Below are 27,819 nucleotides of genomic sequence, written 5' to 3'. Positions count from 1 at the left end.
TTACAGCTCGATCATTTTTCAATTAAATATGTTAAAAATCTTACCTGAATAAGTTTATGATCTCTTCATTGTCAGGCTCTTTAGAAAGTTTTAGCACCAGTCCATGCAGTCCAAGTTCTACAAGCTTCCCGTAATCTTCCGTACTCAGTTCACTATTTTCCTTTCGTAACAACTGCTGCAAGAATGGCAGTATGTCTTGTATATAACCATATTTGGAAAAGCTTGATATTCGGTTTATCGGATTTCCTTTAGACATGTGAAATAATCTTGTTGCTTGTTTGCTGTTACCGTGAGAAAGCAAAAAGTCTGCCGCGGCCTCAAACAAGAAGTTTAAATCTAGCCCTAGACTGATTCCAAGTTGCTCTACAAGTTTACAATCTGTCTGGTTCACACAAAGTTCTAAAAATAATCTTTCAGGGGAAGCCCTTGGTCTACATTCATATACTGTGCTGTTTGTGACAATAATGCAACCATCTAAAACTGTGTGTAAGCTTAAAGGAATTTCTAGAGCAGACAATACTTTTGAAGAATGAGAACCAGTAAGCTTCTGCTCATCCTGGTCATGCAGCAGCTTTATCTGATCTTCTTCAAGCTTCTCATGCCAGTAGAATGGAAATGACTTCTGCATGACAGATATTAGTTTTTCATCTGCAGGTAGTTCAAACTGTTGTAGTGTTGCTTCTTTATTGAAATCCTGGAAAAAAACATAATAATTATACATGTATTTTCTTACTATTTTATATTTCATTTCTAACATTCTGTTATGGTTTCAACATGTTCTACTGATACCCATGAAGCCATGTAAACTGTTACATTCAATCATAGATTTCAGACGTAGTTCTAAAAATATTAGACGGAATAGAAGCTACGACTAATAATTATTGGTACATGTATATTTTAAGACCTGATCTGAATCCTCTGATATTTCTGCTTTCTGATTGGACAATACAATGAGTTTCTGGTCCCCAGCAAGTTTTGTAGCCATGAACATGATCCTATCTGTAAGAACAGTATGCAGGGCACCAACAGGAAGTCTGTACACAAACAATGGATGGTGTTCCAAGTTGCTGTCAAATACCTGCAATACAGTATAGAAGCTATATTCTTCATCTTATTTATAAAGCCAGTCACTGTGGCTTAGTGGTTAAAGGCATCCATCTCGGGATCGGGAGGTCGAAGGTTTGAGCCCCAAGGTGAGCATTGGTCCAGGGGATGTTTGTCATGGTACTCATTCCTAAAAGGCTGATTCATGGACCACTAGCTAGTTAAATGATGGTTACTGACTTCCGCCTGGTGCCTCGCATAGTGGTAGGAGTTGGGAGGTAATTGGTATTCACAAAAAGGTGTCTAATAAGCCAAACTGTCTGGCCCTTTCAATAGGGGTGACACTATAATAAACAAAACCGTTACCTTTACCTTTTATAAAGCATCAAGTCACAAAGTCTTGGGATATACCTTAACTAACATAGCTTTTTATTGAATAGACATATATACATCCACTTAAACCACCTACAAACCTCAATCTCTGTTTTAACCAAGAAACACTTGATTAAGATAGCTTTTGTAAATGAATTTAATTTTTCCAAAAATTCTAGACAATTAATAGCATAATATGTTTGAAAATAGTCATTGAAGGTCGTACTTGCATTTGAATGTTCATTTTTTTTATATAACGTTAAGGTTACAGCGGTCCTTTAGCCTTACAAATATTCAAGGATTCCACCATAGTACTTACCATTTCTTTGCAAATAAATGTTTAACAACTTCCCTACAGCAAATAACTGACTACTTCCCCACAACAAGTAACTGACTACTTCCCCACAACAAGTAACTGACTACTTCCCCACTGCAAGAGTGCAAGTAACTCACTACTTCCCCATTGTGCATAGCTCAAACTTCCCCACAACGAGTAACCAACTACTTCCCCACAACAAGTAACTGACTACTTCCCCATTGTTTGTAACAGACAACTTATCCATAGCAAATAACTGACCACTTCCCCACTGCAAGTAACTGACTACATCACAACTGGAGGTAACTGACAACTTTCCCACAGCAAACAAGCGATTACTTCCCCACAGCAAGTAACTTCCCAACTGCAAGTAACTGACAAACTTCCCCACAGCAATTAACTGACAACTTCCCAACTGCAAGTAACTGACAACTTCCCCACAGCAAAAAACTGACAACTTCCAAATTGCAAGTAAATGTCTAACTTTCCCACAGCAAGTAACTGACAATTTAACTGACAACTTCCAAATCGCAAGTAAATGTCTAACTTTCCCACAGCAAGTAACTGACAATTCCCCTCAGCAAGTAACTGACAAACTTAAGCATAATGACCTTTGCAAGTTTGAATGTACAATATAAATGTCCCAAATTATATATTAAGGTATGACTTAAATAATTAACTATTACAGCGTACTTATCTTTAACTATGAATATGACGATAAAAATCAGTATGCTACTTTTCCCACATTTCAAGTTTCTTTTAAATTATAAGTGACTGAAAAAAGTATCAATGACTTACAGTTTGAATGTACAATCTAGGCCAAATATGAAAGACATAAATCACGATCTATTATTGCAGTTTGTGATCAGCATTTGTACCTAGGGCATTAAAATCGTTCTTTTTTCATGATACTATGCCAATAAAATCATAGCTAGTTCATAATTACAATTTCTTTAGTGATAGTCTGTCCCTGGTAAAAAAAAATGTCTTTGTTACCCAATTTTCAATAGGCACAAAAAATGTTACTTTGTGTATCATCTGTGTGACACCAGTTAAAAAATCTATCACTTCATGACTGCCCCATCAACCATAGCCAGAAAACTCCTTTTTACCCTCTTTTGTGCCCCAATAAAATGTCTTTGTGACCCATTCAATGGCCCCAATTAAATGTCTTTGTGATCCATCTGGTGACCCCAAAAAAATGTCTATCAACTGTCTGGTGCCCCCCTCCCAGAAACTGTCTTTATCACCCATCTGGTGGCCCCAATAAAATGTCTTTATCACCCATCTGGTGGCCCCAATAAAATGTCTTTATCACCCATTTGGTGGCCCCAATAAAATGTCTTTATCACCCATCCAGTGGCCCCAATAAAATGTCTTTATCACCCATTTGGTGGCCCCAATAAAATGTCTTTATCACCAATCCAGTGGTCAAAAAAGAAGTCTTTATCACCCATATGCTGGTCCTAGAAATATGTTTTTATCATCCATCCTGTGGCCCCAATAAAATGTCTTTGTCATCCACCCTCTGGTGGCCCCAATGAAATGTCTTTATCATCTATCCAGTGGCCCCAATTAAATGTCTTTATCACCCATCTGGTGGCCCCAATAAAATGTTTTTATCACCCATCTAGTGGCCCCAATAAAACTTCTTTGTAATTGCACAAGGAACAAAAATCATTTGGTCAATGTACACAGAAGTTCTACCTTTCTTGGTTAATGTGACCTTGACCTTTGACTTATTGACCTCAAAATCAATAGGGTCATCTGCTGGTCATGATCTACCTCCATATAAAGTTTTGTGATCCTAGGCCCAAGCATTCTCAATTTATCGTCCGGAAATTGTTTAACCGTTCCAGATCACTGTGACCTTGACCTTTGACCTACTGACCTCAAAATCAATAGGGGTCATCTGCTGGTCATGACCAGCTTCCCTATCAGCTTTCATGATCCTAGGCCAAAGCATTTGGAAGTTATCATCTGGAAACCATTTAACAGTTCCAGGTTATTGTGACCTTGTTTTTGACCTACTGATCTCAAAATCAATAGGGGTCATCTGCTGGTCATAACCAACCTCCCTATCAAATTTCATCATCCTAGGTGCAAGTATTCTACAGTTATCATCCGGAAACTGTAGAAACTGTTCTGGGTCACTGTGACCTTGACCTACTGATCTGAAAATCAATAGGGGTTATCTGCTAGTTATGACCAACCTCTCTATCAACTTTCATGATCCTAGGCCCAAGTGTTCTTGAGTTATCATCTGGAAACGGATTGGTCTACATACAAACCGACTGACCAACTTCTGCAAAACAATATACCCCACCTTCTTCGAGGGGAGGGGGGTGCATAATAAAAGAGAGCTCTGAATCTTTTAGACTTTATTTAATTTTATATAAGCTTTACTCATGACATAGTGATATAGCACTTCTAAGTTGTGTAACAGTACCACTGAAGAACTTGTGCATATTTCTCAACACTTACTGAACAATCTATAATTACCTGAAAAGTTGAAGTCTTAGTGCAGTATGCAGTAACTAAATGCCTTCCTTTAGCATACTGTGGTGATACATTCACAGATCGTGCAAACTGTGACAACACCACTGGTGAAAATATGTCCTCCTCTTCTTCACCTGAAATAAATTGGAAGAATAAATGTGTGGAAAATATTCAAATACAACATTCATTAAACTGACAGAAAGGCCAAAGTCATCAATGTTAGTTTCCTATGATCATTTTCTTCTGATGTTACAGGATGGAGTATGCCACTGTTGCTAGTTTTAATTTTTTTTCCTTCTGAACTGATTTAGAAGCGGAGGCTGTCAACACTAGTTAAGTCCTTGTCAATTACTTCAAAACTAGCCGAGACAATGGCCAAAAGAGCTACTTTTAACCTTTGTTAGTTACTTCTGAACTTTTGTGCAGGTAGAGGAAAATGTTATCATATCCTATGTCAGTTACTTCTGAACTTATGTGGAGATGGATGACAATGTTATCTTATCCCTTGTCTTTTGTGGAGGTGGAGGACAATGCTACCATATCCCTTGTCTATTACTTCTGAACTTATGTGGAGGTGGAGGACAATGTTATCATATCCCTTGTCTGTTACTTCTAAACTTTTGTGGAGGTGGATACAACATCATCATATCCCTTGTTAGTCACTTCTAAACTGACTAGAAGTGGATATACCATCAATATTACTACAACATTTTTCATTCATTTACTTCTCAACTGGCATGGATGTGGAAGCCACTAATTGTTTAACATTCCTTTTTAGATGCTCCTGAACTGACAGAAAAGAGAGGTCATCAATATTACTGTAATCATTTTAAATTACAGAGATAGAAGCTGAGGCATATCCTTCGAATAGTCGAGCTGTGTGTGTGTGTTCGGGTTTAACGTCTTTTTCAACAATTTTTCAGTCATATAAACGACGGTGTCTACTTGTAGCAGTGAGCACAATGCCCAACTTTATAGTGCTGCCTCACTGGAATATCACGCCGTAGACACGTGGCATGATACCCCACCCAGTCACATTATACTGACACCGGGCTGACCAGTCCTAGCACTATCTCCTTAATGCTGAGTGCAAAGCGAGAAAGCTGCTACTACCATTTTTTACGTCTTTGGTATGACGCGGCTGGGGATCGAACCCACGACCTCCCGCACTCAAAGCGGACGCTCTACCACTAGGCTACCGAGGCAGTTGAATAGTCGAACTAAAAATGGCGTAAAACCCAAAACAAACAACCAATGAAGAGACTGCCAATGTTACTTTAACTCCTGTCATTTACTTTACTTTTGAATTCATTAAGATGACAGACTCAATGCTTTTACATCTCTTACTTCTGAACAGACAGGGAGATGGTGGTCAGTAACGTTTTTATATCCCTTACTTCTGAACAGACAGGGAGGTGGTGGCCAGTCATTTTTTACATCCCTTACTTCCGAACTGACATGGAAGTGGTTGCCAATAATGTTTTTGCATCCCTTACTTCTGAACTGAATTGGGAGTGGTTGCCAGTAACATACTTCTGAACTAACAGGAAGGTGGCAATTAATAACATATTTACATCCCTTTCTTCTTATCGGACAGGGAGGTGGTGGCCAGTAAGATTTTTATATCCCTTACTTTGGAACTGACAAGAAGGTGGTGGCCAGTGATGTTTTTAAATCCCTTACTTCTGAACTGACAGAGAAGGAAGACTGTCCATATTATTGTAATCATTTTCAATTACTAATGAAGGGACATGAAGCTGGGGCCTCTAATGTTATTATATCCTTAAAAATTTATTTCTGAACAGGTGTGGAGAATAACACCATTCATTTTAATTTACTGAAACACCGAGATGTTACAGAAATGTTACATCTATCTCAAAAACTTTTTAAGGGTGCCTACTTCTTGTAAAGCATGTTAGAAACCTAGGGCAGAATGTAAATGTAAAGGAAAAGAGTTGGGTGTACCGAGGTAACACAACTTTGCTTACCAAGTCTGTTGAGTATGCTAACTATAGGCAAACTGAGTCCATCTATATGATCATATCCCAGGTCAGATAGTTCAGAATCAGGACTAGCAAGTTTGGCTCCCCTTTTCTCTAACAACATCTTCCATTGTTTACCACTATATCCTGTTATCTGAATATTATAACAGTAAAATTAGTCATGTCCATTCAAAGCTGCATTTTTTGTCAATAAAAATCAATAGCAGTATTAATCCAAATTGTTTCTTACTAAGGGGAGAGAACAGCAAAACTGAAATATCCTGAATCATCAGTAGTTGTCGGTGTCTGGCTAAGTTTTCTAAATTTTCTGGTTAAATTACAACCCCCCAAAAAAAATATGGCTCATACTGATTTTACAATTCACATCTAAAATTACCTTATTCAAGTTATTCAAAAACAATTAATTTTAAACCAACAAAATCAATGATTTTTCAATTAACTATAAAAACAATAAAACTGAACTGACAATAAAAAACTGAAGTATTGCAATTCATTCACTTTTCAATTTTGTTTGCAATATTTATCCCACAAAGTGATGCTATTTAAGACCATAAAGTATTATTGTGAATATAATATAGTTTTACCAGTAGATGAGTCACAGTCTGTGTATCATCTTTGACCAGTTCTAAAGTCTTGATGTGCTCATCCACACACCTGTTTGTCACAAGCCTCTGCTGTAACAGGTCAACAAACAACAACTCCCCTAACTGAAAGCAAACAGTATAAGCAGTTTTTATGAAGCATTAACCTTGAAATCCTTTTATTTTAGGGAATGACATTTTGTGGTTTTTGCCAAAACAGTAATTCTGTGGGATATATGAAATCATGGATTTCAAATTTTGAAGACAGGTTGTCATGAATGGTTGAATATTTTGAAATTAAATATTTTGAATATTGCCTATTTCTTGGTTGGACTTTAATTTTCCACACTGACTCAACCACAAAATCAACAACAATTAGTCCTCTCACTTTACAGTATATCACCTGCCAGTGCAATATTAGCCTTTTGACTCCCTTTTGGACCACCTCCCCCTTCCCTCCCCATTCGCTGACATGAGGCCTGTCCCAAAAAGTTTCCATGATCATCTTAAATCATACACAGTCTTCTCACAATACCCTAAAAATCTTATATCATAGCAGAATTGTACTGAAGTTTTAATACTCTAATTATAGACATTATCCAGTGGAACCACCCACTGTCAGTGTTTTTTAGAGAGATAAAGTTATTTGGTGATAAAATGAAACTATATATATATATATAGTGTTGAAATAAAAATACTTTGTAATACTAAAAAGCATTGCATTTGACATACACCACAATTTTATTCTAACAACCACAATTGTTAATCATAACATGAAAGTAGTAGCTGGGCTTAATGTAATGACTGGGGACATAATAGCTGTTAAAAGGTTAGTTTAAGAAAATGATGTGACAAAATGTTTGATACTGTAAAAGATGCTAACAGAAGTTTAAAGCTTAACCCTGCTAAATTTCTAAAATGGACTGGTCCATCATTCAATTTGGGCAGTACCATTTATCATTTGAAGGGATGTTTAGTGAAAATTTACTGACTGAATAGCGAACAGTGTAGACCATGATCAGACTGCATGGATGTGCAGGCTGATCTTGATCTGCACTGGTCACAAAGGCAGAATCACTTGCTGCCAGCAGGCTAAAGGTTAAAGCTTAAATGCTCACTGCTCTTTCACTCAAAATGATTTTTAATGATAATTATTCATGCGCAATACTGCATCACTAACGTTTATTTACAAAATGCAAACAGATTTCGTATTATCTATATTTTTTCTTAATATAATGTTTACCATCCGCTTCAAACTCTGTATTATGTGACATAGCTGCTTTTCTGTATTTATGTCATGTTAAGTTTAGGTGCTATTTTTAAACATATGTTAATTCATTTTAACTTAACTAGTACTTCTGAATAAAACTTAAGTCAAAAGCTCCACGCAGTGTTCGTTTTCTTTTACAAGACCAAAATGATTCAAAATATCAAGCAGTACTCTACAGTCAAGCCTGTTTGTAAACAAAAACTTCAATCAATTCTGATTTGAACTGGAGCTATCACTAAAGGTGATGAATGTACCCCCTGCATGCACTGACACAGTACATTGCAATTTGACGCACACAAGATTGCATAATTATGTGGACTGTATGTATATAGACTGTATGTATACAGTATAGTAACAAAAAACAAAGTCCCATAACTATGCAGAATATTTATCAAAAAGAACGTAACATGCACCATGCACAACTAGGGTTGGTACTAATCACTTGTGTGAAGTTTCATTAAATTGTGTGCAAGGGTTCGGAAGATTAGGTGCGCACAATATTGCATATGCAGATTGTATGTTAACAAGAAACAAAGTCCCATAACTCTGCAATTTTTGTTATTGAAAGAACTTAACATGACTATGCACAACTACTGTTGTTATTGATCACTTGTGTGAAGTTTCATTAAATTGTGTCAAGGGGATGAGGAGAGATGGTGCGCACAATATTGTGTCTATGTATATAGTATAGTAACAAAAAACAAAGTCTCGTAACTCTGCAAAAAATTTTCTGAAAGAACCTAACATGCCCCATGCACAACTACTGTTGTTACTGACCACTTGTGTGAAGTTTCCTTAAATTGTGTCAAGGGGATAAGGAGAGATGGTGCGCACAAGATTGTGTCTATGTATATAGTATAGTAACAAAAAACAAAGTCCCGTAACTCTGAAAAAAATTTTCTGAAAGAACCTAACATGCCCCATTCACAACTACTGTTGTTACTGATCACTTGTGTGAAGTTTCATTAAATTGTGTCAAGGGGATGAGGAGAGATGGTGCACACAAGATTGTGTCTATGGACAGACAGACGGACAGACAACCTGAAACCAGTATACCCCCCCCTTACAACTTTGTTGTCGGGGGGTACAAATAGAAACACCTCAAGACTTTAGTGTACTTTAATCAGCAAATAATGACAATGTTAAGGCTTTCAAATGCATGGTCTTTGTATAAAGATTAAATTATAATTATTTACCTTTGTGGCTACTATAGCAATATGCTGACCATCCAGGGTGTACCACCAGGTTATGACTGTTGGCACACCTCGTGGCTTCAAACATGTAATAATAGTGACATCATCCACCCTCCATAACTGGTTCACCTGACTTGATGGATCCTGTCAGAACATACATACACTTTCATTACTTTGTTAGGTCCCTAAAATCATACTAAACTGCCTTCTTTGAAAGTTATTTTTTATCAAGTTGCCAGTTCTAAATGAGCACTGTTCAATGACAAGTTACAACAAGAGCACCGCCTAAGGGTGTCATCGCTCATCTGCAAGTGCCGGACAGTATGTAAAAATGAGTTACAGTTCAGAATTTCAAAAAGTACAAAAAGAGCCATAATTCTGACAAAATGCAGGTTAGAGTTATGGTTCTTGGCCTACATAGTCATCTAATGATGATAAACAAGTGTGCTAAGTTTCAAAGCTCTTACAGTTTTTGAGAAAAGGTGACCTAAACAAAATTTTTAACTAAGAAACTTAAATTTTCTAAGTACAAAAAGGGCCATAATTCTGAAACATGCAAATAAGAGTTATGGTTCTTGGACTATACAGTCAACTAGTGATGATAAACAAGTGTGCAAAGTTTCAAAGCTGTAGCTCTTACAGTTTTTGAGAAAAGGTGGACCTAAACAAAAAATTTAACCAACACCGATGCCAATGATCAAGTGATGACAATACCTTGTAGATTTTTTTCAAAAATCAGAAGAGCTAAAAATCAAACCAGTACAGACTTAGAAATTACTTGTCAACCCAGGTGCCAGCCCATGTCTGAATTAACTTCCAGCGGGGCACCAGCCACTTTTATGCTGACAATAGTTCCTTTAAACCTAAAATAAACACCTACATCATTAAAAAAAAGCCTATCTCAAATAAGTACTGACTTATAGTATGCATTAAACTGCTGACATCGGCAATGTGTCTTCTAATAAAGAACAAAAGAAACTGAAAGTTAAAATTCAAGCAAGTCTAAACTACATGTACACTGTACATGTGTATTACTAAGATTTGATAAACATTAACTAATTACTGCAGTTTCATAAAATTTTAAAGATTGATTTAGACGATAACTAAATGATATAATACTTACCAACATGGGGAGTGCTGGTAAAATGAAGATGTTTCCATTGTCAGTAAGCACAAGTAACCAAGTGATTGTTGGATCAAAACACAGTGACTTGATTGGATGATCCTGGGGCCATGGTAACTGCTTGATCAAAGGCTGACAACCAGTGCAGCTGTACCTCAACAAAAGGAACCCTGAAAATGCACAATCAATATCAGGATTTTTTTTCTGATTTACAAACATGTCAAACTTTTTAACTTCTCTACCTATGAACATCTGTAGCTTTTTTAAGAGACCATTCATTAATGAAGGTCTGTTACAGAACACGTACCATCAATGACTCACTCCAAAATAAAGCTGAATGGCTAAGGGTATCATTGGACCTTTCTTGAAAAGCTAAATGAAAGAAAAATGAAGACAGACCAAATACAGTTATCCCTAATATATGCATTACTTCCAAATCATTATTCTATAAATCGTAGCACTCAGTATATATCCAAATGTGAGAATGACCTAGCTGTTCCTGGTAGAGAATGGCAGAAAACCTACAAGTCTAATCACTTGATAATGATGAGACAACATGGATAGAAAATGAAAGCAATATTTTGCAATACATTTTTTTTTACTTCTTTGCTAAAGATAAAAGTTTGTTTGAATTAGATTGAATAATTGTGTTCCCAAGGTTTAATTGAAGAAGCATTATTATAACAGTTATGATTGCTGATACGATTATTTTGAAATCGTTCTTGAGTCTCGATTTACTTTTCATAGTACATGTAGGTTCCTTTCCACATAAAACCAAGAAGACTATACTCTAACACTGTTATAAAATTATAAATACAAAATTTAGGACAGGACAGGACATGACAGGGGACAGGACAGGATATGGCAGGACATGGGACAGGACACAGAACATGGGACAGGACATGACATGGAACAGGACACAGAACATGGGACAGGACAGGACATGGGACAGGACACAGAACTTAGGATAGGACATGACATGACATGTGACAGGACACAGGATATGGGACAGGACACAGAACATGGGACAGGACAGGACATGACATGGGGCAGGACACAGAACATGGGACAGGACATGACATGACATGGGATAGGACACAGAACATGGGACAAGCCAGGACATGACATGGGACAGGACACAGAACATCAGGACACAGAACATCTGACAGGACAGGACATGGGACAGGACCAGACAGGACATGGGAGGACATGACATGGGACAGGAAAGGATATGGCAGGACAGGACATGGGACAGGACAGGACAGGACATGGGACAGGCCACAGGACAGGACAGGACATACAGTGTCTCCCAAATAGTAAACATACTGGGCGGCTTTTGCTAGAAGACAGAAGATCTGATGCCAGGCTACACATGTTTTACAAAATAGTAAATGGACTGGTTGTAGTGCCAATGCCCTCTTAAGTCATACCTCCTGCCCGCTTCATGCACCCCTTGACTTACGAACAGATTCTTACACCCTGTAACTATTATAAGTTCTCCTTTTTTCCCAGCCACAATAGTTTGGTGAAACTCTTCAGACCAAGATGGTGCAGGTCACTTCCCTGGAACAATTCAGAAAGGGTGTGACCAAACGCTCCTATAAGATCTAATGTGAAAAATGCTGTTTTCAATCTCCTTTAACTGTATACTCTTATTTTTAACAACACTGTCAACTTTGATTTCAACACTTCAGGAATACACTAGTATTACTTTTACCCTCCTGTACATTTCTTCTTATAAATTTCTCGCACAAATGTGCACCTGCACGTAATACTCTAAAAGAGGGTGTGGCAGTATTAATAGATGGAACAGGACAGGACAGCTTAACACCTTCCATACACATATTCAAAATTTGTAATTTTTGTGTGAAAAATTGGGTTTAAATATGTATTTGAAGCCTCCAAAGTTAGCGACACCAATTGCTGGTTAATATACACACAGAAGGAAAACTTTCCCCACTGTTTTGAATGGTAAGTGGGTTGTATGTGGAGGAGAGATATTGACCTGTGCAAAAATTATCACAATATCGCGACTCGTGTACACTTAGTTGGACTAACAGACCCCTACTGTAGCCATAGTCCAACTAATTGTACACAAATGCTCATTCCAAATACAATCATTATTATGTCCTAACTAATGAGAAAACCTCTTTTGTAGGCAAAACACTTTTAAACTCCATGTAATATGTCAGTGTGTTTTTCGTTTCGGTCATGTAAAGCCGTGTATTTATCGTTTTTTTTAAAACCCTGTTACACATTCCGCACATTTCATTCGTTACACATTTATACATTTCAAATCATGAATAGGTCTATGTATAGGGAAGGTGTACGTTATAGTAGGTTTAACTTTTGTTTATATTTTGGCGTTTTTAAATCACTGTTTGTTTTCCTAGTGAAAAATAACCACACTGGTGAAAAAATGTGTATGTAAAACTATAATTCATTTAGTTTAAATCCCATCTATTTCCACCATAGTTTTGATCCTAACTACTCGAGACATAGAGGCAGACATGCGGTATATGTCAGTCTGTAAAATCCGGGTCTGCCTTGCAGTCGAAAAATTGAGATTTCCCTAGCCACTGCCTTCATAAAAACTTACTATCTCTCAAATAGAAGAAAAGGACACTGACAACTTGTTAAGTAGTTATAACCTTACTTATCTATCTGACTTCTAACTTTACATTTTTACTAAGCTAGTTCAGAATCAGAGGCAGGTTGGTTTACCATTTGTGCAACTGACAGCTATGAAACTTGATTCTCCATTTTGTCTCCATGCGAAGTTGTCAATATTCACTGGATTTACATCATTTTTGACAGATAATAGCCTGACAAGCTTAAAAAGGTTATACATTTCACACTATTGTATCTCTCCTGTCACATGAAATAAGGGAGGTCACTCCCATTGTACATAATATTCACAAACAATTATTCACACACGACACCGTCTTATCATTTTGTCGAATTATCTCATGTTAGTTATGAACACCACAAGGGGATTTTCCCAGGCTTGCCGTCTTGTCAGTCAAAGTGGCTTCACACGTGGCTTTCGGACAGGTCATTCTGCAGTTATGGCGCCAATCAAGGTCGGTACATTATGATATTTATTGTATTTCTTGGTTATAAAATGCCTACTTCCTGGTATATGACCTTCATGCAATCATGAAAACTGTGTCTTTCTTTCATAATTTATTTCTTAATACTACTCTTTGCAGATCAAATTGCCCTTTCAACTTTTTTGAAATCGATAGAGTTGCACGTTTACGTCACAAAAACATGAAGCTGAAGCTATTTTTGGAGTAATCCTGACTAGTTAACCCCTCCCTATTCGCAATAAATTATTAATTCATTTGTCTTGTTGTGAAAGAGTTGAATGCATTTGTTTTCTTTATCTTGACGTCACACAAAGCACGTGCTCTTTGAAATGTAAAGTCCAGTATCGCCGTACTTGCATACATTGTAAAGTACAATAAGGTAATAATGGATTGTTGTTTTAAAAGTAGAATAAGGAATATTTCAACTACGTCCAAATGGAAACAGCATTTTTTATTTGTTATGACAATAATAATTATTATAATTATCGACTGAATTTCCAACCACGCAAGGTAAGGTTTTACAGAAAGGTAGAAGAATCTAGATCTACCTGTAGGATGATTTTGGGCTTTGTAGTAAAGACTAGGTCCAACTGTATCATTGAACCTTCTAGCTATGCAACACTTGTAGATCTAATTGTAATATCCACTAAAAACTGATTAATGTGTTATTCAAACTCCTGCAGAGACTTCCGTAGGTTACCTATCGCAAATATAACTCCATTATAGATCTAGTTTTTTATTTTACTTTTTTTGGGTGGGGTTTACATGTGTATCTATCTACTATTTATTTGAAGTTGTTTAAACATTGCTTCAGTTATTTACAAACCTTTCTTCGTTCATGGAAAGAACCAGTAATAAACTCACATAAGTCAAAATAATTCGATGTTTAGTTTGTTTTATATTTGTGACCAGTTGGCACTCTAAAAGGACCAAAATAATTGAGGATAAATCACAGAACACTGTCATTATTGGTTTTATAGCTTACGCATAGTTACAATGTATGTGTAACGTTAATCGTGGTATAAATAGGTTTAAATCTCCAGATATTTCGTATTTGGGGGAATTATGATAATTTTTACATAAATTAATGAGGAATTGAAGCCCTCGTTTGATACATGTAAGTTTTATTTGAATTTATATTCGCAACAAAATCAGCATTTATTTAAATCCAAATCAGCAGAGATAACAATTTCTTCTGAGTGAAGAAAATAACTCGTTTCCTAGGATCACGTCAAAGAGTGACTAGAGTCACATATTCCATAAGAAATTACCGACTTTTTCAACGAAAGAGGCTTGGTCGGTTCCAGGAATTGAATTTAGGCCTTTAATCAATGATGAGCAAATCCAACAACGCGACCACTAGTCAGTCGCGTTTTATAATTATTGTGAAAGCAAAACATGAGATACAAGTCTGCAACAATTTAAGGTTGATCTACTGAAATTTAGGCAGAAAAATGCCTGTACATAATGTATAAGAGGGTGTCTTTTTTCACATCCACGCTACCTAAGTGTAGTGTGCATTGTGGCAAGATTCATTTAAATTTTAAATGAAGATTAGTACATCTGTTACACTCTGGTTAAACACCCGTTCCAACAGTATTTAAATCAGCATTTTATCGTCATGCAGCCAATGTAAACAAGTTCATTCAGTGTATTTAAATTACTCCTATCGGAAAAAAATACTATAAAAGGGCGGAGTTGCCTGTATAGACGATATCCAAAAATAGCTTCAGCATTGCTGCTTTAGTGACGTAAAGGTAAAAGTCTATCGATTTAAAAAAAGGCGAAAGGGCAATTTGATTTGCAAACAGTAGTATTAATAAAATTTCATTTAGCAGCACAGAATGGGAGTCGGAAGCAGTCTGCTCTTTCCAACTATGTTAGCCTAAGGCTGAACAAAATTTATCCATATAGGCATATATAGTTCTAAACTTATGGCAGCTCAGTCAGAGATGCTTAAATGTAATGGATCTCTGAGCTGAAACGAATCCTATATTGAAACCTAACCGGAAATTGTACCAGAAGTCTGTCACGCTATAATTTTCTCAAATGAAATGTCATGAACTCACCTTTTACTTTAGAATATTTCTTATCAATTTTTCTTTTGATCTGACATAAAATAAAGGCTGTCTAGAGGTCCAGTAGTCATTATTAATATTGAAAATAGGAGACTATATTTTATCTTTCAAAAGTTTGGTCTTTTTTTTTCTCGTCGTTTTTAAATACATACTGGTAAGTGACAGGAAACAAAAGTGTTTATAACTTTAATCCCAGGAAAAAAATATATAAATAATAAATAGCAGTTTGTACAGCGTAATTGGAAGCTTTTATAGGGTTACTTTGGCTCTCTTGTTATACCATAATGTTTATTGAATCTGCTTTCTAGGCAGTCTTTTATTTATACAGAAAAGCTGTGTCTAGTTGTCACATTTCTAATGCTTCATTTTACACCTAGGTTGGAGATTCACTTCCAAATGTTGATTTGTTTGAGGGAAACCCGGGAAACAAAGTTAATACAAAAGAGGCATTTGGCAAAGGCAAGCATGTGATTATATCTGTTGTTGGGGCTTTCACCCCAACCTGCCAAGTGGTACGTACAGATTGTTTTTGTATATAAATTCATAAGATTCTAATTTATAGTGTTGCACATAATACAGCCATACTAGTAACTTAACCGTTATCATGCTTAACATATTGATTCTGCCTTTGTGACCAGTGTAGATCATGATCAGCCTGCACATCCCTGCAGTCTGATCAATATCAGCACTGTTCACCAGTCAGTGTCTTTTTGGTAAGCACTCCTTTTAACAGTTACTGGCCCTCACCAAATTGAAAGATGAACAAGTTCATTATAAAAAGTATAAGTTAAGTATATTAGTTATCATTATTTGTCTTTCAGTCAATTACATGTACTGTAAAATCATTTAATTTTGTGGACACAACATTTCATGGTTTTTTTTTTTCAATATGGCTAGTTTGCTAAGTTATGAATTGTGGAATTCATAATTAAATAGAAAATAAAATTAATAAGTATTTTGCTTGTTTCTTGGAATTTAATTTCCCAAGAAATATGTGAACATTAGTCTCAAGAAAATTAATGGTTTTGCAGTAACTGAGACAAGATGTTTCTATGATTTAAAAGGAAAATTTACAGAAAATTAAGTTCTACATCTGTTTGGGATATACCTGTACTACTGTCTTGGGACAAAAAGATAAGTCACTGAAAATTCATAGTTAAAACTGTATATGGCACAATATAAACAGATTTTGTGCTCAAAGTGTCAAGTTCAAAACATTGTGTACTAAGATATTCACAAAATGCAGCACTGCACCTTATGCTGTACCTGTAAAAGCAAACTCATACGTCCTTGACTTTCCAGCTTTAATGGTGGAGGAAGACCCCAGGTTCCCCTCCGTGCATTATTTCATCATGAGCGGGCACCTGGGTAGAACCACCGACCTTCCGTAAGCCAGCTGGATGGCTTCCTCACATGAAGAATTCAACGCCCCGAGTGAGGCTCGAGCCCACATAGTGTGTTTGCGACCAGCATGGATCCAGAACAGCCTGCGCATCAGTGCAGTTTGGTCAGGATCCATGCTGTTCGCATTCAAACCTGTTGCAATTAGAGAAACCATCAATCAAAATTGAGATAATGAAGATTATTTAAAGTTTTAAAATTTTAATATTACCCTACTAAGAGCTCTTTAACCTGTGGTATTATCTTGTATCCAAAGAGACATTGGGGAAAAACATTTTTACGGAAAAAGTTAATTAAACACTGTATTATCTCAAAGATTTAGTTGTTTTCTTTGATAATTGATTGAATGACCACTTGTATTTTTATAACCAGGACCATATGCCAACATTTGTGACAGACTATGATAAACTAAAGGCAAAGGGAGTGGACTCTATCAACTGTTTTGCTGTCAATGACCCTTTTGTGATGGAAGCCTTTGGCAAGGCTTTAAATGCAGACGGCAAAGTAAGTCTTTTTTCATCCTTAGCCCTCTTTGTCACGGTGTTTTCATCAGTGAGCCTCTTTGTTGAAAGCATTTTGTCAGTAAACCTTTTTGTTGAAGCTTTTTTTGTCAGTAGACCTCTTTGTTGAAGTATCTTTGTCAGTAGGCCTCGTTGTCAACACCTTTTTATCAGTAGGTCTCTTTATTGACTTTGTAAAAGCCTTTTTATCAGCAGGCCACTTTGTTGAAGTCTTTTTGTCAGTAGAAGTAGACCTCTTTGTCACACGTATTTAACCCTTTGTCACACTGTTTTATCAGCAGGCCTCTTTGTTGAAGTCTTTTTGTCAGTAGAAGTAGACCTCTTTGTCACACGTATTTAACCCTTTGTCACACTGTTTTATCAGCAGGCCTCTTTGTTGAAGTCTTTTTGTCAGTAGAAGTAGACCTCTTTGTCACACGTATTTAACCCTTTGTCACACTGTTTTATCAGCAGGCCTCTTTGTTGAAGTCTTTTTGTCAGTAGAAGTAGACCTCTTTGTCACACTTATTTAACCCTTTGTCACACTGTTTTATCAGCAGGCCTCTTTGTTGAAGTTTTTTTGTCAGTAAAAGTAGACCTCTTTGTCACACTTATTTAACCCTTTGTCACACTGTTTTATCAGCAGGCCTCTTTGTTGAAGTTTTTTTGTCAGTAGAAGTAGACCTCTTTGTCACACTTATTTAACCCTGTGTCACACTGTTTTATCAGCAGGCCTCTTTGTCAAAACATTTCATCGGGTGATGCCTTACATGAGTTGGCCTTATTGTCAAAGCCTTTTAGTCAGTTGGCCTTATTGTCAAAGCCTTTTAGTCAGTTGGCATCCATTGTCAAAGCCTTTCTGGCAGTAGGTCACTTTGTTTAAGCCTTTTACATCTGACGGCCTCTTTTTGAGGATCACTAAGCCTCTTTGTCGTTGTTTTGTCAGTAGGCCTTTTTGTCAAGCCCCTTTTATGAGCAGGTCTGTTTGACAAGGCACTTTCTTTAGTTGGTCATTCATGGCCCTGGTGTTGTTGAAGTGGGAGGTATATAATGTTGGAACTGTTTTTCTGTCTGCCAACCTATCGGTCTGTCTGGCACACTATCTTTTGCACTCCTCCTGCAATTTCCATCCAATTCCAGTGAAATTTAATGATATGAGCCTTACCAAGTGAAAACCAAAATAGTGCATTGCGACCAGCATTGATCCGTGCAGTCTGGTCAGGATCCATGCTGTCCGCTAACGGTTTCTCTGATTGCAATAGGCTTTGAAAGCAAACAGCATGGATCCTGACCAGACTGCACGGATGAGCATGGATCCATGCTGGGTGCAAACGCACTATATTGGTTTTCTCATGGTGCGGCTCATATCATGCTATCGAGTATTTTCAGGGGTGTGAGGAAGGGAAGGAATGTGTCAGACAAGGTTGACATTGCTCTTACGTAGTTGATACAGTAGTTGGTTCGTAGCAGAATAGTTCGTTTTATAGTGGCACACCAGCATATATCAGAATTTAAAAAGTACTTTTATGATTGTAATTGTAAATAAAATGTATATCAAAAGTGCTTTAGTGTATTCTGTTTTATGAATATATTTTATATATATTTGTTTGTTTGTTTTGGGTTTAACGCCATTTTATATATATATATATGGGTGGTTTTCAAAATAATGAAGCTTTTTCTTCTCTCTCACCTTACTTTAATTCAGTTTAGTTTTAGAATGTGTTTTGGAGCAAATTATATCCAAATCAATGTAGTCAATAAATGTGTGCAATTTTATCTTGATGGCTCAAGCAGTTTTGAAGTTATATTAAATTATATAGCTAATTTTGTCCCCTGTGCACCCAAAAAAGTGTGACATTTTACATGAAGTATGGTTTTCAACTGTGGCTTACTTTTTAAAACCATGTTTTATTGTTACAGCTTTGGCCTTTTTATGTAACTTAAACTCTGCACATTTAAATAAAATACTTCTTTTCATTTACCTACATCTTATTGTTACCAATATTTCACATCTTGTGAAGGAACCCCCTTCACAAAAAATAGTGAAAAAAATACTAAATTTAAATGTTGAACACTACAATTTCATAACCTTATTACTTTTCTGAAGTCTTAATGTTTTTCTAAGATCTTTATTCTTTCAGCAGTGAAGACACATTATGATTTTTTTCTTTAATAAATCAACTTTCTCAGAAACTTGATGGGTGTCTATACACCTAAAAATGTCCCCTGTGCACCTTTTCAGTTGTTAAGTGTCAGATTTCTTTTATTCTTTAATTAAAATGGGATTTTACTTTATTTTCCTTGAAAGGGAGTTACAACAGATACAAAAGCAGTGTTCAACTTCACATATTACTGACTGTTAAACATTCACAGAGCCAAAAGTGATGTCCCCTGTGCACCCTTTTTTGACATATATCAATTGTCATAGCATTACTGTAATTTGCGGGGGCAGTTCTATATTCTTAGCAGTGTGAATGCAAAGTTTAGGCATTTCTTGATAATTTAGCATTATATAAGAAACCCTGGACAATTTAAAATTCACTGTTTGCATTTTTTTCTTAAGTTGCCAATTTTCAAGTTTAAAATTGGAAACATCAATTTTATTGCTTCTTAGGCTCTTAAGTTTACCTAAATATGTAATGTTCACTAGTAAATATTATGTAGTTAAAAGAATTTTACTTACCATGAACATATTCTATGAATAAATTTTTTGATACAATTTGTCCCCTGTGCACCCTTTTTAATAAAATTATGAAGTATGTATGAATTTAACTATTCCATTTTATCATGCATGGCATTTTGTCATTTTTCTACTATGAATAAGCATTGCATGTAAATTAAATGATTTCAATGTGTTAGTTATGTATAAAGTCACTTATTTTCATTTAAAGCATTACATTCTGTTGAATTTTCATGTTTTTGTAGTGAAAATTTTTAATTTTGTAGTTATTTTGTGGAATAAACTAATTTTTTTAATAGTATTTGTCTAAAGTTGATTACCATTAGTCTTTTTATGAATAGAAAACTAATAATGGATGAATATTACACTGATCTTCAGTATGTGTCCCCTGTGCATCTGTAAAATAACTCAATTTTGAGTTGACAATTCTAGAAATTAGAATTACTGGACATTCTTGAAATTTGGCATGTGGTTTATAAACATGCAAAGTGTGAGAAAAAAATAGGTTTTATAATTATATGTTAGTTATTTTGCATTCAGCAACAACTTTTATAGGTAAAGTTTTACTTTCATGTCAGATTTGTGCAGAAAGGGTGATTTTAAAAACCAATGTCCACAAACATATGATTAAATAAGTTTCAAACCATACACATACACCCATTACTTATCATTTATGTTGAAAAAATTACTGTTATACATATTTCCTTGTCATAAAACCATGCAACATTTATCACCCATCTTACTGGAAATTCATTGAACTTTCAAATTAAAGGCTGAAATATTTTCTGATTGGCATTTCTCAACACTTTCCTAAAGTTATTTCCTTCAAATTTGAAGTATTTGCTATCATAAAAAATAGGTGACAACCATAAGAAATCAGTTTGAATTTTCAACCCCTATGTCACACTTTTGCTTCATTATTTTGAAAACCACCCATATGCATGCATGTCACACAGTAAACTAACATTTTGCAGGAAACAGAATTATTTTGACTTTGTTATTGAATATTTTACAGGTGAGATTCCTAGCGGATACAACAGCAGAATTTACAAATGTAAGACACTTTTTTCACTTACTCTGTCCTCAGAAAAGTTGTTACTGTAGTATTACCTGATTGATTACATTAATCCTTAGCCTGCTGGTGGCAGATGAATCTGCCTTTGCGACCAGTGCAGACCAAGATCAGCCTGCACATTTGTGCAGTCTGATCATGGTCTGCACTGTTCGCTATTCAGTCAGTAAATTTTCAGTGCAAACCCCTTTGAATAATAAATGGTACGGTCCAAATTGAAAGATGGACCAGTCCATTATAGAAATATAGCAGGGTAAGAGTTAATCATCATGTACTGATAGGGCAATGTGGTTCTACCTGATATTATTAGTTACACTGCTTGTTGGTGACAGGATACAGGATATACGCTGTCTTGAAAATCCATATCAGGCTCGAGCTACCCGTATCCTGTCACAAACAAGCTGTGTAAGGATTTTATCTTGCCGACTACCCTTTACTTACATGCTGTAATCGACACATTTTGTAAATTAAGAAAGCTACTTACAGTGCAGACTGGAATCCTGCAATCATTTGTTTGGTCATCATGTTTTGTTTAAAGTTGATTTACACCAGCCATAAAATGCACAGTGACCTGTGTTTTGGTTAAATCACAAAACACAAAAGCTCATTTAAACAGGTTATGAATTGGTTTAGATCAGAAACACAAAAAAAGCTTTGTGTTCCATCCTTTTGAAAATCACCAGATTTCACGATGTCAGAAACGTCTTTAAACTTTGGCCAGTGTCTCCCATACAGAGTTATTCCGCTTTTACAGCTAAGTTTTCTCAAACTTCTCAAGCCTAAATCAAGTAAGAGATTGAAAACGGCAAGAAAACACTAAATTTACTCTCAGAAACGATGTCTATCGCTGGAGCTAATTGATAATCTGCGCCTTGATTCAGTTAAGCCAGCGATGCGACAGCCATTTTGTTTTAATCAAAATTTATATCTGAAATGTACTTGCAGGATATGGATTATATCCTGTCTCCATGTGACATCTATTGACCAATAGAAGTGCAAGATAATACATCTTAACCCTTACCTTGCTGAATTTCTACAATGAACTTGTCCATCTTTCAATTTTGACAGTACCATTAACTTTTAAAAGGGTGCTTACCTAAAAGATACTGACTGAATGGCGAACAGTGCAGGTCATGATCAGACTGCACGGATGTGCAGGCTAATCATGGTCTGCACTGTTCGCAAAGGCAGAATAAATCGTGTCCATGAAAAGGGTAAACAACTGACAGCAAAATATAAAAGGTTAAAAGTTGATGTAGATAAATTGCTTTTTAAAGGTACATGTCTCCAGACTACTAACAAATATTCCAGAGTTTAAAAAATCATTTTCTTTTCCAAGCAATTGTACATAAAAAGTAAAATGATTGTGATTCACTAAGTTCTTCATTTAAAATTGAAAGGCATTTCTATTCAGCTGATTATGTCAAAATACTTGCAAAAGTGTTGGTATTGGATACAAGGCTATTATAAATAAGAAAGATTCTAAAAGAAATAGTTTCTTTCTTGTTTTAGAAAATAAATAGAGATAGCCTTGCATGAAAAATCAAGGATAGGTAGGAGATGACAGTCAAGCAGTTAATTTATGATGGCCTTATAGAGCAGAAATGTTCCTATACTTGATACCATAGTATTGATTCTAATAACTCTTGACTTGTGTATTTGAAACTTTGATCATTATTTGGAAGCCAGTCCCTGTAAAGTACCTGTATAAAGGTGAAATTTGATTGGTTGGAATGACTTAAACATATTTATTAGTTTTCTCATGTATTTCCTTTCAGGCTTTAGACCTGTCCCTTGATTTGACAGCAATTCTTGGAAATATACGAAGTCAAAGGTATGTATTAGCCTCTACTATGACTGCAATTATGGAAAGAAATTTTATAATTTTTGTGTCTGATAGCTCCTGATAACCAGTATTTTCAACTTTTACACACAGGTTTAATGTGTTATAATGGTGTAGAGATGTTGCAGTTGATAACTATAGTGTCAATGTCAGAGTGACCTTGATATTTAAATCTGTTTCTGATCAGATAATGGAGAGCGCTGTCACCAGTGGCCTTCCAGCTTATTGGATGTAGTCAGTAAATTACTCATGTTGCTTTTTATGGGGTCAGAGCATAAAAAATTATACACCCAGTTTCTGACAGGCCAGCATATATATTTTACAAATATCTCTTGTTCATTTTAGATTTGCAATGGTTGTGCAAGATGGGAAGGTGACCGGTATTAATGTTGAAAGTGACAGCACGAAAGCTGCATGCAGCAAAAGTTCCGACATCTTTAATCTCTTATAAAACTGTACTGCCTTCCCTATTCTATAGTTGTAGTGTACAATGATATTAACCTTTTTACTTGTACTGTATTGTGTGTCTGTCTTTAAAGTTTGAGTAATTAACTTGAGTTAAAGTTGGCCATAGTGACATGCATTTTGGCCAAGAAATGGACAGACACTTCTAGTTGTTAGTTTTGCTATTGATGAAAGAAATCTCTCTTATCTGTTATATTTTGTTGTGAAAACATTATTGATATATTTGTCTCATGTTTACCAGTGTTAATGAGAACTACTACTTTTATGAATTGAATCTCTCAACATGTGTACAGTACAAAGAGGTGATGATATTAGATTTTTCTCAGAAGGTACATAAAAATACGTTTTTGCTAGGCCAAACTAAATTGGATCTATGTTAAATGTCTTCATGCAGGTAGGCTTCCGGCAGCTGTCTGATCAGGATAATGAAATCTGCAAATGTTGAAAACGCCAGTGATTAAATACAAGGCATAGTCACAATGGCCATTATTTCTGTCCATTACGATCGTTCATTACAATTCGTTTTAAGCTATTTAAACTTAAGAAATACATTTTACAGTTGCTCAAACTTTGTAAGTTGCTTAACTCTGATATATTTTTAAATGCACATTTTGTAAAAATGGGACGTATTATGTGATGGCGCATGTGTCTGTCCGGATATCATTATTTGTGTCCAGAGCATAACTTTATAACCATAAAGTTATTAACTGTAAACTTGGCATATAGGTAGGTGGCGATGAGACAATGTGCAGAGCCTTGAACTGGCTGTGTAGGTCAAAGGTCAAGGTCACAAATTGTGCTAAAATTTAGGTCAAACGGCCATCATATTTTGTGTCCAGAGCTCTTGTTTGTAGTGTAAAAGCTATTATGAAGTAACTATAATTTTTGTCTTTTATCAAAACTTTGCTTTTTCCTACCTGGTTCAGGCTGGTTGATAGGTTTTGAAAAATAATGGGGATAATTAACACAGATCCAGTTGGGTATAGTCTTACTGAGTGATTTCTAGTGATTGTAAAATATGATTGTGTGATAAATTGTGATTAACTGTTAATTATATTGCTGTTGAATATGATATTCATGATGATTTACGCTAGTGTTTGCATTAAAAATTCAAATGAAATAGTTCAGCTTTCCTGTAGTGGATAGTTTGAGATGAATTTTAACTTTGATATTAACCCCATTTACAATGAAAACTTTAAAGGGATTCATATCCAGATTATTGTCAGAATATCCAAATTTTCAAAACATATGAAATTTGTTGACATTTAAAATAGTAAATCGGTACTGAAAGAGGTATAATTCCTGCTTCAGAGCTTTGATTTTTTTTTACTTTCTGCCGGAGACCTTTCAAATGAAAATTCTACTAAAAACTGCCTAGACTTATTGGGATCACTCATTTGTACTCAATGTGAGAGATCTAGGAGCATTATTGCTGTCTTATACTGTATTTTTACAGTTAATGACAAAAGTTTTTCCTAAATTATGATAAATTTGACTTTAATCTTGAGGTGTTCCTCTTTAAGACTTGTGTATTTTGATGTGTTAAAAAGTATTTGTGTAAGATATGATGTTTACTGGTTTTGAAATGCAACAAAATATAGCATTAGTGAGAGGTTATTTTAATTGGAGACGTCTTTGAGCAGGCATAATCTAGCTGTTGTGGATTTTCAGTTATGTACTTTCAAAACATGCTTTATATTTTTAAAACTGTTCTCTGGTAAAAAAAAGGTAAAAATGTTTGTCCAAAAACTATTTTAGAGAATAAAATTTTGCAATATTGTGGTTTATAGCATTTTCAACTCTTCAAAAATCTTGATAATACAGAGAACTGTGTACAGTTTATGATATGTTAATCTATGCAAACTCATTTAAGATGTAAGATTTATCTATATCGGTTTTCATGTTGTACTCAGTGGTATGAGATAATATGGTCTAAGATTGGAAACCAGTCTAAGATTGCAGGTTTTCCATTGGTCAGTTTCAAAAGTATGTTTTGAAACAACCAATCAGATGCAGCAGTTTTGAGACTGGTCTTCAATCTCATTTTGTATAGCCATGGATCCTGTGTTAACTACATTATGTATTGCTTTTATTGCTTGTATACCATTTTAGAAGCTAGCTAGTTAAAAGCCATACTTAAAGTTAACTTATATTTCAGATGGGCAGTTAAATGGGAACAAGGTTAAAGGGATGAAAAATATATGTCTCAAATGGTTTTGCATGGTGTTACATGCTACCTGTCCATGATGATGTCATGATCAAACAATTTGCATCATACAGAGAATTTTTCCTGCATATTCCATTGTTATCATTTACTTTACCATATTTAATTATTAAGATTTTTCTCATCATGTACTAGTTGTTATAGACAGCTTTAAAATAGTAGGTGCTCGCTTTTTTGGGGTTTTTATGTGTTTAGAATGCTTATTCATTGAAACAGTATTATCATTTGCAGTGACACGAAATAAACAAGATGTATAAATAATAAAATGTTTTTGTTGTTTCTGTGCCCAAAAAAGTTTTAACGTGGGTGGGGGGACACTTTTCAGAGTTGCATCTGTCCGTTGGTTCGTCTGAATTTGTGTCATGCATATCTAAAAAAATATTTGACCAAGAGTCGTCAAACCTCACAGGATTGTTATCTAACACGAGAAGTTGTGCACAGGATGCTTTAATTTGGATATCACATAGCCAGACCAGGGTTATGGCCCTTGACGTAGTAAAAAAATATGCATTAAAAGGGTCTAAGTTTGTGTCGCGTTTCAAAAAGTATTTGACCCAGGATTATGAAGCATTACAAGAATATTATTCAGCATGAGAAGTTGTGCACCTGAGGTTTTGTTAAAGATATCACTCGGCCAGACCAGAGTTATGGCCCTTGACTTAGTCAAAAATATATATGAAAGGGCATAAAAGTTTGTGTCACACATATCTCAGAAAGTATTTGACCTAGTCATGAAATATCCAGAATACTATCCAGCATGTGAAGTCGTGCACCTAGGATTTTTTTTCCGGATTTCTGTCAGAACAGAGTTATGGCCCTGGATTGTCAAAATGTGCATAAAGGGCATACAAGTTTTTGTCACATATATCTCAAAAGGTTGACAAAGTCATAAAACATTAGGGGATTGTTATAAAGCATGTGAATTTGTGCATCAGAGTTTTTTTTTTATTTCACTTTGCAAGACTAGAGTTATGGCCCTTGACTTAGTAAAAAAAAATATAAGTTTATGTCCCATGTTTATCAAAATGTACTTGACCTAGGGTCATAAAACAGAGGATTAATATGTAGCATGTGAAGTTAGGTACCTGGTGTTCTCTATGGGAATGCTTCCCATAGCTAGGCCTTAACATAAGTGAAAAATACAGGTAAAGTGTTCAAGAGTTAGTGATGCGTATGTTTTAAAAAATATTTTCACCTAGTCATGAGACCATGTGGGGGCACCAGTGTCCTATGGTTACACATCTACTTAAACAATGTAGTGTCATGCCTGTTGTTTAATTCTGTCCTGCAGTTGATCTTTGTATAGAATAACGTTGAAAACATGTCTGACTAGCAAACTCGTCTTTACAAAGGCAATTATTTGTTTCCCATCTCACAAATTTTTTGAAAGTTTGTGAACAGATTGAAACAAAGTCTGTAATAATTTTGCTCTGCCAAGTTCTGTGCTTCCAAACTGTCTTTTTATAGATAATTATTAGAATATTGTTTATGCCTTCGCCGTCTGTCTGTCCGTCCGTCTGTGGGTGAAATTTCACAGGAGTGATCAGTACCAAACCTAGTTGTGCATATCGCCGACATGAGCTTTGCTGCACAAAATGGCCCTCAGAGCTAAAAATAGAAAAATCTTGTCCAGCTTTCACAGGTCAAACTGCTGGCCGGATTTCAATGAAACTTCACAGAAGTGATCAGTACCAAGCCACCGACACGTTCCGCTTCACTGCACAAAATGGCCGCCAGAGCTAAAAATAGAAAAATCTTGTCCGACTTTCACAGGTCAAACAGCTGGCTGGGTTTCGACAAAACTTCACAGGAGTGATCACTACCAAGCCTTGTTGTGCACATAATGGCCATCAGAGTTAAAAATAGAAAAATCTTGTTCGGCTTTCACAGGTCAAACTGCTGGAAAGATTTCGACGAAATTTCACAGGAGTGATCAGTACCAAGCCTTGCATATCGCCGACACGTTCCGCTTCACTGCACATAATGGACGCCAGAGCTAAAGGTATACATGGGGTTGGGGGAGACATGTTTTTGTGACAAAAACACCTTCTAGTTAGTATTTG

The 27,819-nt window shown here is 35.7% G+C and overlaps 2 protein-coding genes across 4 annotated transcripts in view; one reads left to right on the top strand and one right to left on the bottom strand.

Annotated features, from left to right (window-relative positions):
• Nucleotides 1-13,391, bottom strand: part of LOC123565052 (uncharacterized) — a 69,929-nt gene extending 56,538 nt beyond the window's left edge. For all 3 annotated transcript variants that reach the window (XM_053551451.1, XM_053551453.1, XM_053551456.1), the window contains exons 1-8: nt 13,126-13,391; nt 10,402-10,571; nt 9,282-9,422; nt 6,819-6,941; nt 6,220-6,367; nt 4,235-4,365; nt 905-1,078; nt 45-694 (exon numbers count right to left, since the gene is read on the bottom strand). In XM_053551451.1, coding sequence (XP_053407426.1) covers nt 45-694; nt 905-1,078; nt 4,235-4,365; nt 6,220-6,367; nt 6,819-6,941; nt 9,282-9,422; nt 10,402-10,571; nt 13,126-13,252 — 1,664 coding nt within the window. In that variant the 5' untranslated portion in view covers nt 13,253-13,391. The remainder of the gene's footprint in view (nt 1-44; nt 695-904; nt 1,079-4,234; nt 4,366-6,219; nt 6,368-6,818; nt 6,942-9,281; nt 9,423-10,401; nt 10,572-13,125) is intronic.
• LOC123533401 (peroxiredoxin-5, mitochondrial-like) lies at nt 13,322-26,022 on the top strand. The gene is made up of 6 exons (XM_045315043.2): nt 13,322-13,484; nt 15,949-16,083; nt 17,345-17,476; nt 21,168-21,206; nt 23,003-23,058; nt 23,413-26,022. Exons 1-6 carry the CDS (start codon nt 13,371-13,373, stop codon nt 23,516-23,518), a joined length of 582 nt encoding a protein of 193 aa, XP_045170978.2. The 5' UTR covers nt 13,322-13,370; the 3' UTR covers nt 23,519-26,022.
• Nucleotides 26,023-27,819: the final 1,797 nt, after the last annotated feature.

This window comes from Mercenaria mercenaria, chromosome 1, assembly GCF_021730395.1.
Source record: "Mercenaria mercenaria strain notata chromosome 1, MADL_Memer_1, whole genome shotgun sequence".
NCBI lineage: Eukaryota > Metazoa > Mollusca > Bivalvia > Venerida > Veneridae > Mercenaria > Mercenaria mercenaria.
Note: the sequence above shows the minus strand (reverse complement) of the source record. Positions and strands in the feature narration are given on the sequence as shown.

Coding starts and splice junctions, on each gene's coding strand:
- LOC123533401 (XM_045315043.2), top strand. CDS start 13,371: ATGTTAGTTATGAACACCACAAGGGGATTTTCCCAGGCTTGCCGTCTT. Junction 16,084..17,344: donor TCACCCCAACCTGCCAAGTG/GTACGTACAGAT, acceptor TTTTATAACCAG/GACCATATGCCAACATTTGT. Junction 23,059..23,412: donor GGAAATATACGAAGTCAAAG/GTATGTATTAGC, acceptor TGTTCATTTTAG/ATTTGCAATGGTTGTGCAAG.